This window comes from Bos javanicus, chromosome 6, assembly GCF_032452875.1.
Source record: "Bos javanicus breed banteng chromosome 6, ARS-OSU_banteng_1.0, whole genome shotgun sequence".
In the NCBI taxonomy this organism is placed as follows: Eukaryota; Metazoa; Chordata; class Mammalia; order Artiodactyla; family Bovidae; genus Bos; species Bos javanicus.
The window spans coordinates 102,312,583-102,325,732 of record NC_083873.1 but is presented as its reverse complement, the minus strand read 5'-3'; the positions used below and the strand labels follow the sequence as shown (position 1 = coordinate 102,325,732).

The window sequence follows — 13,150 nt, the reverse complement described above, 5'->3', positions numbered from 1 at the left end:
ATAAAGCAAAAAGTCATCAACAGATTTTTATTATACACCCAAATCCAACCTGGAAACTATAATAAATCTATCTTTTCAACAACAACAACAAAACTATTTTTTTTCTTACTTTACCATCAAGAAGTGAAAGTCACTACATCGAGGACCTGGCTCTGGAAATAGTTATTTCACCCAGTCTCATATTCAGTCACGGTGAAGAGAGAAAACAACCTCTGCTTCAACTATCTTAGTTTCCAAAATATTCAATCCAGCACAGCACCGCCTTCCAAAAATGCATGGGACAAATCCTAGGCCTTAAAATGAGAAGAAAGTTGAAGTCCTCGGAGACAAGCAATGCTGTGTTAGTAACTGTTGTGTGATCAAATATCTGAGGCAAGAAAGATCTCCTCACTCACTAGCTGAACCACTGCTAGTCATGAAAAGAATTATTAGTTCAGTACCACCAAGAAATGACAAATTAGGTCAAAATGCTGGTTTAAAAATCTCTACTACGTATTTTCAACTGTTTCAAAAACCCCAAACATATCTGGACTTACTTGGTCTTAATAAAGAACAGCTGGGCAGCAAGACATTCTTTATTAGTTAAAACGAGGCCAAAAAAGTGGCAGAAAGTCTAAAACTGTGTACCTCCCCCCAAATTTGCTTCCAAAAGCTAAAGCTACTTAAGACTGAAATTTATAAAGCTAAAACCTTCTATTTTCCAGAGTTAACATGTAAATAATGGCTCAAATGCCTTTCTTTTTGAGAAAACCCCTTAGCAAATGCTTAAGGTGCCTCGACTTTCAACGGGAGAACTTAAGCCCAATAGAAATGTAGGTCACTTCTTCCCTTCACAACTCAGCGGTGTTTTATGAGTCATCTTTTGAAAGCAAGGGTTGGGGGGGGGGGGGCCGCAGAATCTAAGCAACAGATTTACATGGGAAATTATAACATTATAAACTTTTAATAAACAAAAAGCATGTTACTTACGATGTTCCCTGCTGAGAATTACTGTGAGTTTTTGAAGATGTATCATATTGTTCTGTGGAGGAGGGAAAAATGATCAGACGAGCACAATGACAAATGCATGAGATTGTTAGTTATAAATCCCCTCTTTTTTTTTTTTCCTGCTATTTCCCCACCACCTTTTCACCTAAAAACACTTGGTACACTTAAATTTTGTCAACAGAGAGCTATTATAAAATAACATTTATGTTACATCTTGAGAGAGGGCTTGCTCAGAACTGGAAAACCCTGAGAGTGCTGCCCGGCCAGCCGACCCCACAGAAGACTCTCTTCGGGGTCCACTGACGGGGGCTCCTGTGGAAGCACCGTGACGCCACCCCACCTGGTTTGATGTCACACATCCATCAGCGATTTGCTAGCACTCTCTTTCACAGCCTCTGTCCTTGGCCGCCTGTGCTCCCACCTGGCCCCCCATCATTCAACACCCCCGATTCATTCGTTCAACTGCTGGTCACAAACTGCCTCTCACAGACACCAAGATGCTCAAGACATTTGCCCCTGTCCTCGATGAGTGTACAGCTGATCGAGGGACAGCAAACAGGAACAGCAACTACAGCTCTAGGCTGTGAGAGATCCGCACACAAACCCATCACCTAGATGAAACGTCTGGGGAATCTAGAGATTCGTCACACCACTGGGCACGACGAAAGCAGGCAAATCAGAAAAGAAACGAAATTAGGTGTGTGTGTTGCAAAGGATGGGTGAGATTTTTGACAGAAATGACTGCAGGCAAGAGGGAGATGAGGGTGAAGAAGGCCCTCAGGCAGAAGAGACGATGTGAGGGAAGGCAGGAAACGTGGGAGCAATTGAGATGGTGCAGATGAGAAAGGGGAAGGTTGGGGTGCAGAGTGTGTGGAGGGCAATGTGAGAGGCCCTGGGGAGGTCAGAGGGCTCCGAGTGCTATGATGGGACATTAATACTTTGAGACGCCACCAGAGCACGATACAGCCACCAGGCACGATACAACAATTTCTCAGAAAGAGTAACCTGCTGGTGCTACCTGACGTAACCCAGAAAGGAACAGGAAATGTTAAGTGTAGAGACTGAAGAGCAGCTGGGAGACCATGTCTGTGTCTGGACCTGACGCAGAAGCTGAGTGGCAACATGGGTGCCTTTCAGACAGCGGGCGGTACAGTAACCACGAATGACCCAGGAGACCCTTGAATAACTGCAGTTCAGGGCTTCATCCTCATGGGGGCAGCAGCTCTTACCCGGTATTTTTAGATGGTTTTCCCTTCTGGCTAGCAAATTAGGGCTGGGATTACAAATTAAAGGAGCTAAAGTCCACGCACAGGGGCTCCCACACAAACATCCTGACCAGGTCCTAAGCTCCACGAGGCTCTGGTAATCCTCAAGCAGCTGTGTTTTTTTTGAATATGTGGACATAAATCCTGGGACATACAGGGATGTATATATGGGATATACTTCAGTCTCTGTGTGCATGCATCCTAAGTCGCTTCAGTCATGTCTCAATCTTTGCAACCCCATGGACTGTAGCCCACCAGGCTCCTCTGTTCATGGGATTCTCCAGGCAAGAATACTGGAGTGGGTTGCTGTGCCTATCTTCAGGGGATCTTCCTGACCCAGGGATGGAACTCACATCTCTTTTGTCTCCTGCATTGGCAAGCGGGTTCTTTACCACTTCATTCTCTACAGACTCCAAAAGCCTAATTTTTCATGAAATTTGAATTTGCTTGTTGGGCATACTTTGAGAAACAGATGTCACACTTCACTTCTCTGAAAGCTATCATCTGCACATACTCCACTCCATCTTCAACCAGCACACAACCAGACTCCTCTTGGGTCCGACTAGCGCCCCTCTCTCACCCCTGCCCACATTCTCACAGGGGTAAACCAGCTTTTCCAGAACCAATAGACAGAACGGCAGCAGCATAAAAGACCCCAAGGTAATAAGCATCTGCTGAGCCCAGACCTATGGATGACCTGCCAGCATCTGAAAACTTCTCATCAGAGCAACAAGGACTCAGTCTACACTGTTCCACAGGCCTGGAGGCCCTCCACCCCTGGCGAAGTTCAACTGTATTGTGCTAAAAGGAGAAATCACACAGTTTAAAGGATCACAGGGTCTTTCTAAACCAGGAGGTAGCAATCATGCAAGCTGTGAGTGACTCAGTGGAAGGCATATAATATGCATGACTGGCAGCCCTAAAAGGTAGGGAGGAATTGGGTGGAGGAGCAAGAAGGAGAGGGGTGCATAGCAGTCCTGTCCACAGCTGAGCTGTGCCACTTCACTTGTTATCTATTTTTGGATAGGCTGCCAAGAGGTTGAGAAACAAAGATTTCCCAATCTCCCCAATACCAGCCAAGATGGTCAGGTCCATATCTCTGCATTTGGGGGAAATTTAGGAGTTATTTACAAGGTCTTAGTATCTGTACAGCAGGGAGAAGCAAACTTTTTCTGTAAAGGTCTGATGGTAACTATTTTAAACTTCGCTTGCTATATAGCGTGGGACATGATAATAAATGAATGAGCACGGGTGTGTCCTAATAAAACCTTCTTTACAAAAACTAGCTGCACAACAGATTTGACTCTTAGGCTATGCTGCTGCTGCTAAGTCGCTTCACTCGTGTCCGACTCTGTGTGACCCCATAGATGGCAGCCCACCAGGCTCCCCCGTCCCTGGGATTCTCCAGGCAAGAACACTGGAGTGGGTTGCCATTTCCTTCTCCAATGCAGGAAAGTGAAAAGTGAAAGTGAAGTCGCTCAGTCCTGTCTGACTCTTCATAACCCCTATTCTAGAGAAAGGCTATTCCATTTCTTATTTTTCCTCATCTCTTTTGTTCTCCTCAAATCCTTGCAATTGAAATAATTGGATAATCAAGGGGAAAATATAAGTGAGGGAAAAGAATGAGATGGAGAGATCTGAAGAAGAGTTACCTTCATGGAATATCTATGAGCAACCTTCTCTCATACATTTAAACACACCACGCACCTTACTTTGGTCTCCCTAAGCCCTGTGAAGACCAATACGTCGTAACTTGGGCACTCACCATATGTTGATGAACTAAATGACTGGAAGTACATCAGTCATTTTTGTAAGGCTTGAAATGCCTTGGATATAGTTGGGAAACAAAGAATTCAGTGAACTAAAGGGTTACGGATGAAGAGAGAGGCTAGATCCAGTTACGGTTCTGGTTCCTCCTGAATTCTCCAGTATTTACAATCCATTTAAAAGAACCAAAAATGAATTATATGGCCAATACATACAGAAGGTCTAAAGAAGCTGTGTGTTCTCTTCCCTGTAGAAATTTCTTTTGTTTAAAATAAATACAAGAAACACAGAACATACTCCAATCTGTTTTTTTATACAATTCCTGGATAATTGTATATGCTTTTAGAGTCACTCTCGAGATATTTATCGTATGTCAGGTAATGTCAAATTATATTTTTTAGGTACTTTAGTAAGACACTTTCATTAACTCTTTACATTAATCTGCAATTCCACCTAGAGAACATAAAGCGGTTCTTTATGCCCTTCCTAGCTTTAACCTCATCTCTGCTGAGGTTAACCTCATCATTTTCCATGAATATTTTCTGTATTAAAACAATAAAAAACATGCTTTATTCTCCAATGCAATAATCAGTTCCACATATTTACTTACTTTGGTTTGGGACCGCAGAACTGATGTGCTGAGAATCCTAGAAAGAAAAATGAAAATCTCTAGTTAATAAAATATTAAGGTTTGTAAATCCAAGGTTGTGCCACTGCTAAATCGGATACATACTGATAAATCTAATTTTTACATGAAATGGGTTTTATTTCTTCTGCTGTTCCCTACAGCTCATTTTTCCTTCCAAAGTATAATGCTTTACCTTAAAATCAATAATGAATTGCATTTTTTTAAGAAAAAAATTATCATTAGAAAATATGTTTAGTGGTAGATTAAAATCTCAATGACATCATGGAAAGGAATAACGATGTCAACAATATGCATGTATACCAGGCTGGACTGAACACAGACCTGAGGTGAGATTTCTATATTCTGAAGGTTATCCAAAAGTACAAAAACCAAAACCAAAACAAAGGGCGATGTTTTAAATATATTGTTCACAAATACTTCAACAGAATCCTGTAAGTTGGCAATTTACCTTGCTATTAAAACCACCACAAATGTAGCTGATCACATTAAACTTTTAAATACAGGAGGTATGACAAGTGTAAATGTGTGTCTGGATGTGCCTAAATTCTGAATTAGGGTGCAGACATGCCACCTCACTTTTTCCCCTGTACCTTTGGTGTTCCCCACTAAGGAAAAGACTTTAAAAAAAAAAAAAAAAAGAATTTATTATAAAGTCTTGATTATTTTCATACTCTACAAAATCCTACACACATGTAAGACATTCCTATTGACATAATTGAAGAGTGAAGAAGCATCTGAAAGCATTAGGAAGCACTTTAGGAGCTAAATTAATTGCAATGTTAACCTATTCTCTGAAGAGTTCAACAAATAGTACTTGATTAATCCAGCGCAGAGCAATACTTCAGGCCTTGTCACTGGTGTGGATGCAGTGCCTACTAGACTTGTAAGGAATTACCTTTGTGGGAAAAGGAAATTTGGAGGGCTCAGCTGTACTAGGCGTGTGTATTGCTGTCAAAGGAGGAGGCCATGAGTGGGTCATTTCCTGGAAAGAGATTTGGAACGGGAAGAAAAAGTAAATTATAAATAGAACATTTATTGCTACTTAAGTCAACTTTTTAAACAGAATGCACAGTGGAGTGATGGTAAATGGAAAGTAAAATCTTAAAAGTTATTTCAGTGACTTTAAAAAAAAAAAAAAAAACTCCTACTTGGTGGGCTCTGTTCAAAAGCTGAAGCTCTCCAACAAACAAAACTGAAAAGAGATCAGTTTGAAGAAGAAAAACAAGAGCATAGAACATGAATGGTCTGAACATTCTGAACAGCGTGAAGCATAAAAAACGGTAGTAGGTGTTACCAGCTTATGTAACTATGAACACTCAGTCCTGTCTCAATGCTTTCTTTCTCCCTCAGCGTCTTTATTGCATTTCCTGGAATTATTTAAGCTCAAAGGAAGAAGAACTTTCCTGTTTGACTTAAGCAAACAAGTAATTCAGGTCACTTGTTCCACTTGGGAGGGTTTTAATGGATTTGACCCTTCCCTGGTACACATTATTAGGACATAAGAACTTTTGCAGAGAAGGCCTTAAAAAGCCACTGGCCCTTTCCATTAACAGAAGTTTCATTTCTATTCACTTTTTACATGGAAGCAAGATTTCTTTCACAAATTAATATGTTTCTCTTGACATGAGTCCTGTTTTTCTAAGCTCATTCACTTGCTAAAAAACCAGTGGGTCTGTGACAACCTAGAGGCGTGGGATGGGGTGGGTGGGAGGGGGGTTAAGGAGGGAGGGGATATATGTACACCTATGGCTGATCCACGCTGTTGTACGGCAGAAACCAACACAACACTGTAAAGCAATTATCCTCCAATTAAAAATAATTTTTAAGTGAGAAACAAAATGTCAGATGAAAGGTGTCTAATTGCAAGTATGTACACACAACACACATGCATGCACACACTTTGTCCAAGAGTTCAAATGGCCACTGGAGATTATCACCAGACCTTTCCTTTCACAGCTGAGAAAAACAAGGTCTAAAATGTCAGGGGCAGGTCTCCCAGGAAGCTGAGAGCTGCGAGTGCAGGGAACAGCCCCTCCATGTTCGAGTCTGAGTCTAAGAAAGAATCCCATCCCCCCATGGGTCAGACCTGCCAGGGAAACTGGCTGAAGGTCTGGCAGGCAACCCTCCGCTAGTAGGCTGGGGCCCCCAGACGACGCTGTGTTGCCTCACTGTACAAGGCACTGTGCTTTTACCCCAGCCTCTCTATCCCCCGCAGAAATGCCATCTGATCCTGTGACACCTGGAGATGGAGCTGGAGGCAAATACAGCCCCGTTGCCCACCTCCACCCATATCCTCCGCACCAGTCCCTGCAGCCGCCCTCAGGCTGTAGAGGCCCAGAACAGACATAAACGAGCTGGCACAGTGACAAGCAAAGTAACCGATGCTGGCTTGAGTAATTTTTGTTAAAGGTGATATCATGCCCTCACTCACTCGACTAACCATTGTTCAGTACAGAAGAGGAAATCTATACGAAAATAGAATGGAAAGAGTAACATAACAGCTCTGGAGTCAGAGTCCCAGAATGGATCTTAACTCTTGACTCTGCTGCTCAGGTTAGCCTGAGGGGTTTGCGTGCTCCAAGCCTCAGTTCTCAGGAAGAGGCAGGCGAAGATCATTTCTTCTCTTTTTTCCAAAGTGCAAAGTGCTGGACGGACGGACTTTCCTGGTGGTTCAGACTCCGTGCTCTCATGAAACTCTGCTCAATGCTATGTGGCAGTCTGGATGGGTGGGGAGTTTAAGGAAGAATGCTGCTGCTGCTGCTGAAGTCGCTTCAGCCGTGTCCGGACTCTGTGCGACCCCACAGACGGCAGCCCATCAGGCTCCCCTGTCCCTGGGATTCTCCAGGCAAGAACACTGGGGTGGGTTGCCATTTCCTTCTCCAGTGCATGAAAGTGGAAAGTGAAAGTCAAGTCGCTCAGTCATGTCCAACTCTGTGCGACCCCATGGACTGCAACCTACCAGGCTCCTCCGTCCATGGGATTTTCCAGGCGAGAATACTGGAGAGGGGTGCCGTTGCCTTCTCCGTAAGGGAGAATGGATCCATGTATATGTATGGTTGTGTCCCTTTGCTGTCCAACTAAAACTATCACAACATTGATAACTGGCTATACCCCAACACTAAATAAAAAAGTTAAAAAAAAATGTACCATAAAAAGAAAAAGAAGACTCTGCTTTCACAGTAGGGGGCACAGGTTTGATCCCTGGTTGGGAAACTAAGATTCCCCCAAGCTATATGGCCAGAGACAAACAAGAAAACCATAAACCAAAGAAACAAAAATAAAGTGCTGGAATATATGATCAGAGAAAGCAATTAAAAGCACTACAACTTTAATTAAAAGCCTAGATTTTAAAGAATTTCAATACTGCACCAGAGTTTCCTGCTGTTTTATTTATACGACCATAGTCTAAGGTGTGGGACTATAACAATGGTTACAATGTAAGAACATGTAATAACTGAGGCGTCTGAGAGTATCACCCTTCCGTCTTCCAAGAATTTCTTTAGGATGCCAACAGTGTCTGTGACTTTTAGTCACCAGTGATTCCCAAGAAACGTCCATTGTCTTCTCAGAGCCTAAGGCTGCTCCCAACTATTAAATCAGGCAGTTGGAAAAGTGCATAAACTCTTCCAGGCCCTAAGTGGTTTGATGGGAGTGTGAAAAGAATTTATATAGTTCCCTAAACGCTGAGCTTACGAGAAGTTAGGCCTTGGGAGGATTGGAGCCATAAGGAGAGGCGGCTGCCCAGAATCCCGGGGCCCTGAATTAACCCCCTGCTTCACCAATGGCTTATCACGTGAACGGGGGTGAGTCACTGAGCACCTGCTTCGCTCCCACCTTCCAGGTGCCCTTGCTGCTATCTGCCCCCACCCTGCACCCTGTTCATTTTGCTCCAGACTCAGCGCTCCTCTAATTCGCCAACCTGCTCCCACCTCAAGGCTTTTGCCCTCTTTCCTCTGCTTTCTCATCTATTCACTTGCCTGCTATAAGACTCACAGCACTTACCAACAGCTGACACTTACACATTTACCTTCCCCCACCGTGATCTTCACGAGAGGAAAGGACTCCTATTCCTATAGCATTTATTCTAGTGCTGAGAGAAGTGTGTGTGTCTTCACGGATACTTGCTGAATAAATGAGTGAGTGAACAAGTCATGGTGCTACCACTCACTGGACCAGTGTCCCTGGAAGGTGGCACTGAGATAATGTAAAAAAAACACTGCAGAAACTTCCCCAAAAGGCTCTCCAGGCTGTGGCACTGGAAGTGGAAAACCTGAGTCGTTTCACATGCCCACTGAGTGCACCATCCCCGTCTGGACCCTTGTTGATAACCAACCCCCAGTTTCTGATAGAGTCTGTATGCTATTTTCTCACCCTGCCATCTGCTCGAGTCATAGGCCACCACGGCCCCTTCAGTAAAGGCTTCCACTCTTAGTATCTCCACCAGAGAACCCAACAATATTGGGGACTAGTTTCTATTACCCGTCAGGAAGATCTTTGTTAGGATTCCTGGCAGTCTTTGTAATTACTGGTAAGAGATAAGAACAGGAACCACAAGGCAGAGGGAAGTTATCTGCATGGACGACAAAGAGGGAGAGCTGCATTTGGCCCTGGAGTCATCTACTATCTGCCAGCCTGGGGCCTCCGCTTTCCTCATGAGGAAACCGAAGTCCAGGAGGAGTTCAGGAGGGACTTAACGGAGGCCACGACAGAAGAGAAGAGGCTCCAAATGATCTCCAAATGAACACACTCACCCATGGCTTGCATTAACCACCTACTTTCAAGGATTTCCAGGTAAGCAAGAACCCATTAACATGATGTTGGCAGAGAGGCGAAGGAGGATGGACAAGTTTATTAAATCTAAAGTGCCTGCCTGATGGTCTAATACCATCATCACCTGACATAAAAGACTCAACAAGTCATATAGCACGTCAGACCACAGAAGAAGCGTCTGACACATGCAGGAGATAAATCATCAGTATTGTTGCATTTACTTTTGAAACAACCATGGAACAGATCACACACAATTTCAGAGAAAATGCTAAGGTCATATTTTACAACTAAGACATTTATTACTTTTATGACTCATCAAAGAATTTCAAAAATACCAGAGGGAAAGGATAGAACAAAAGCCCAATCAAGAGTACTTATTCGTACTTATTTGCTGATTGGCAAAAAAATTCTCATTTTCAGACAGTACAAAGTATGTTTCCTTAGAGGTATTTCTTAGAAAATTCTAACTATGAAAGTAGGGGACCAAAGACGGTAAAACAAAAGTAATGGAACTGTCTCCCAAACATTTGGCTAGATACCACATTTGTCAAAAATTGTACCAACGAGAAGGTAACCTATATACTTAATTTACTGGTTTCAGCACCAACTCAATACTTTACAATGAAAAATTAAGCCAAAAATAACTGGGTAAACATATATTTTGAGGAAAAAAGGATACTGCTGCTACTGCTAAGTCACTTCAGTCGTGTCCGACTCTGTGTGACCCCATAGACACATAGAATCCCCCGTCCCTGGGATTCTCCAGGCAAGAACACTGGAGTGGGTTGCCATGTCCTTCTCCAATGCAGGAAAGTGAAAAGTGAAAGTGACGTCGCTCAGTCATATCTGACCCTCAGCGACCTCATGGACTGCAGCCTTCCAGGCTCCTTTGTCTGTAGGATTTTCCAGGCAGGAGTACTACATATATTTTGAGGAAAAAAGGATACAGTAGAGGTAAAAATTAATGGGTACAAGTGTCACTTTTCTTCTACTTAAAAAAGAAACCAACCAAAAAGCAGTAAAAGAGTATCAGTAAAAGAGTATCACTAAAAGTTACATGGAAGAAAATTAAAAGCCGGAGAGGAGGAATGAGAAATAAACAAACAAAACTCTCAGTTATTACAGCTACTGTATTTGAGCATTATATTTAGCTCTAAATTTCCTGGAAATTAAAGCCAAAATGGGAAACATAACAGTTTATATAATTCTCTGATAAAAAGAAAGCATGCTGGTTCGTGAGGAGAATTTTTTCTTTTTTCCTGGAGCTGAATTTTAGAAGGAATTGGTCATCCGCGTGCAAGGAAAACTGAACAAATGGATAATGGCTTCAATGATGTATTTGCAGAGGCAGCACAAATGTTCCTGGCATGGTCTCAATCAACAAGAGTGAAAAATAACCCTTTCAAGGGAGGTCTAAAGATGTCCACGTACTTTCTGTTTTTCTTTTTATCCCTTTAAAAAATTCATGGTCTCATTGAAGATGGGCCCGCACCAATGAGGTGTCTCCTATAAAACACCAAGAGGTGAAAACCAAGCACTCCTTAACCCAGGGCGCCTCCCACTGCAGCAACACAGGGAGTCTCCTCTCTGCCGGGGGCGGGGGGGAGGGGGGGGCTGTTGGTGAGTGATTCTCTGGAGTCTTCTATCAGAAAAGACTGAGAGAGAGGTCAATAAAACTCTGGTCCAAATGTCATGGAGTTTGTAGAGTTCATTTCAATTAAAATCTGTCAGAGACTCTGATGGTTTCCTAAGACTCCCTTTGTTATTATTCTGATTCATTTGCTTTGGGAGGTATGATAGGGAGGAGGCAAACTGTTTAAAGGAGTTCAGAATATCAACTGTTCATTCAAGTCAAAGAAAATGAATATATGTCTGGCTACTTAAGTGTGTCTTCAAGCGAGAAATAATTATCAACTCACCTTCAGAATCTCTTCAACACAATGGACTTCATTGGAGTAGGTCTGCTGTAAGGGAAAAGCAAGAAAAAGTTAGCAAACAAAGATTAGCACACAAACAAAAAACAATTAGAGTGCTGGTATTAATGAATGCTATTAGTACTTACAGCAACACTTCTTAAGGAGAATCACCCCAGGGCCCCCCTTTTATTACTGCTAATAGCTAAGTATGAGAAACTTCACATTCTAGATGAAATAAAACCAGAGAGATAAACCTGACCTCATTGTGAAAGAAAGGGTTCTGCTGGAGACAAAGACAGATGAATTGTGACCTGCAGGTCAAGAGCTTCTGATGGAACATGTGTATATCAAAGAAAATGAGTACATTAGTTAATCTAGGGGAATAATAGATATAACAAGAGTGGAGGCAGAAAGGGAAAACCTGTAATTTTCCTGCTTTGCAGCAGCATCTGTCCAGTGAGGCAAGTTACACGAACACAAAGATGGCGATCATCCTGAACGTCTTACTGAGCCCACAGTAAGGCAGTCAGACTCCAACCAAGCATAGGTTTTAGGGTGACAGTCTAACCTGCCAAAAATAAGTCTTAAAGTTGGATGTCTCTAGCCCTACTTGAAGTCAGCATTTTCAACTGTACACACACACACAATATTGCCCCAGAGACAGACCCTAAGAAGAGAGATTACCTGGCTTCTTAGAGGAAAGACCCTCTTGCTTACTCCCAGGTAAACAGATGGCAGCTGCTGTTGCTAGTATCACAGACGCAGTGTTTAGGAAATGCCACTTTCCAGTCTTTACAAAGTGCAAGACAATGGAAGAGTGAAATCTTTTAAAAAGAAAAAATACTTTTTCCTTAACTAGAGATACGGAACAAATTCCCTGACTTCATGGTTTTCAAATGGAAGAGCAACTTTCTGTGTCAACCGATGAGCCAAGTGCCCTGGGCAAATCCTCCTATACAAGCCCCCACACCCCAACCCAGCAATACACACACTCTTACTGCCCCTCTGGAGCAGAAAGTGCTGCTCTTCCCAGTCAGTTGGTCCAAGGTTTGCCTCACAGCCAGAGTGTAGATGGAAAATGGTTCTTTTCAGGGCTCTCATTTCTCATTCAAGTGTAATTTAATACGGCACTGGTCGATAATTCCTGATCTGGGGTTTACTAATCCACCATCTTCCTCATTCCTGTTTCCTTAAGGAAAAGGAAAAGTGCATACAGCATTCACACTGTCCTGGAATTGAATCTAGGGAAATGTCAAATTTCAAATGCAATTTGACCTGCCTGGGTCTGGTTTTAAAACATGTAAATTTCACAGAGACAGTTTTATTGAAACGTTTATAATTTGTTATTTTTGAGATAGGGGTCTGAAAGTTAGGAGATACAGTCAGAGTCCAGCGTATCCCCTTTCTCTGCTGGCCCAACTGGACCTGCCCTTAGGCACTGTGCATGTTAACAAGAGGACTTGCTTATCCAGTCTTCATTTTTCAAGACTATTAAGGAATGTCTAAAAACTGGACCAAATATTACAGCACAAACGTCAGAAACAAATGAATGCTGTTGTGACCTGAGGGTAACATGCAATTATATCCTATGGTTTTAATTTTTCACATGTGTCATTAGGAACAATAACAATTAGGAATTGAAGTGAAATCAACAGAACAAAGCAGAGGACTACTGACTCTGGTTAAATAGTTGCCGCCATCCTTTCTGTTACTGGAATGAGAATTCAATTAAAATATCTGGCAGGACTTTGCTGACAGTCCAGTGCTTAAGAATCTGCCTGAAAATGCAGGGGACA

General features: G+C 42.6%; 1 protein-coding gene across 8 annotated transcripts in view; it reads right to left on the bottom strand.

The window, feature by feature from the left end:
* The window catches only part of AFF1 (ALF transcription elongation factor 1), a 194,913-nt gene that overhangs the window by 45,736 nt on the left and 136,027 nt on the right, over positions 1-13,150 (bottom strand). For 7 of the 8 annotated variants that reach the window (XM_061420742.1, XM_061420741.1, XM_061420740.1 and 4 more), the window contains 4 exons: positions 11,358-11,402; positions 5,564-5,650; positions 4,630-4,666; positions 970-1,021 (listed from right to left, as the gene is read on the bottom strand). In XM_061420742.1, the coding sequence (XP_061276726.1) occupies positions 970-1,021; positions 4,630-4,666; positions 5,564-5,650; positions 11,358-11,402 (221 nt within the window). The remainder of the gene's footprint in view (positions 1-969; positions 1,022-4,629; positions 4,667-5,563; positions 5,651-11,357; positions 11,403-13,150) is intronic. The other variant, XM_061420745.1, reaches the window with a different exon arrangement.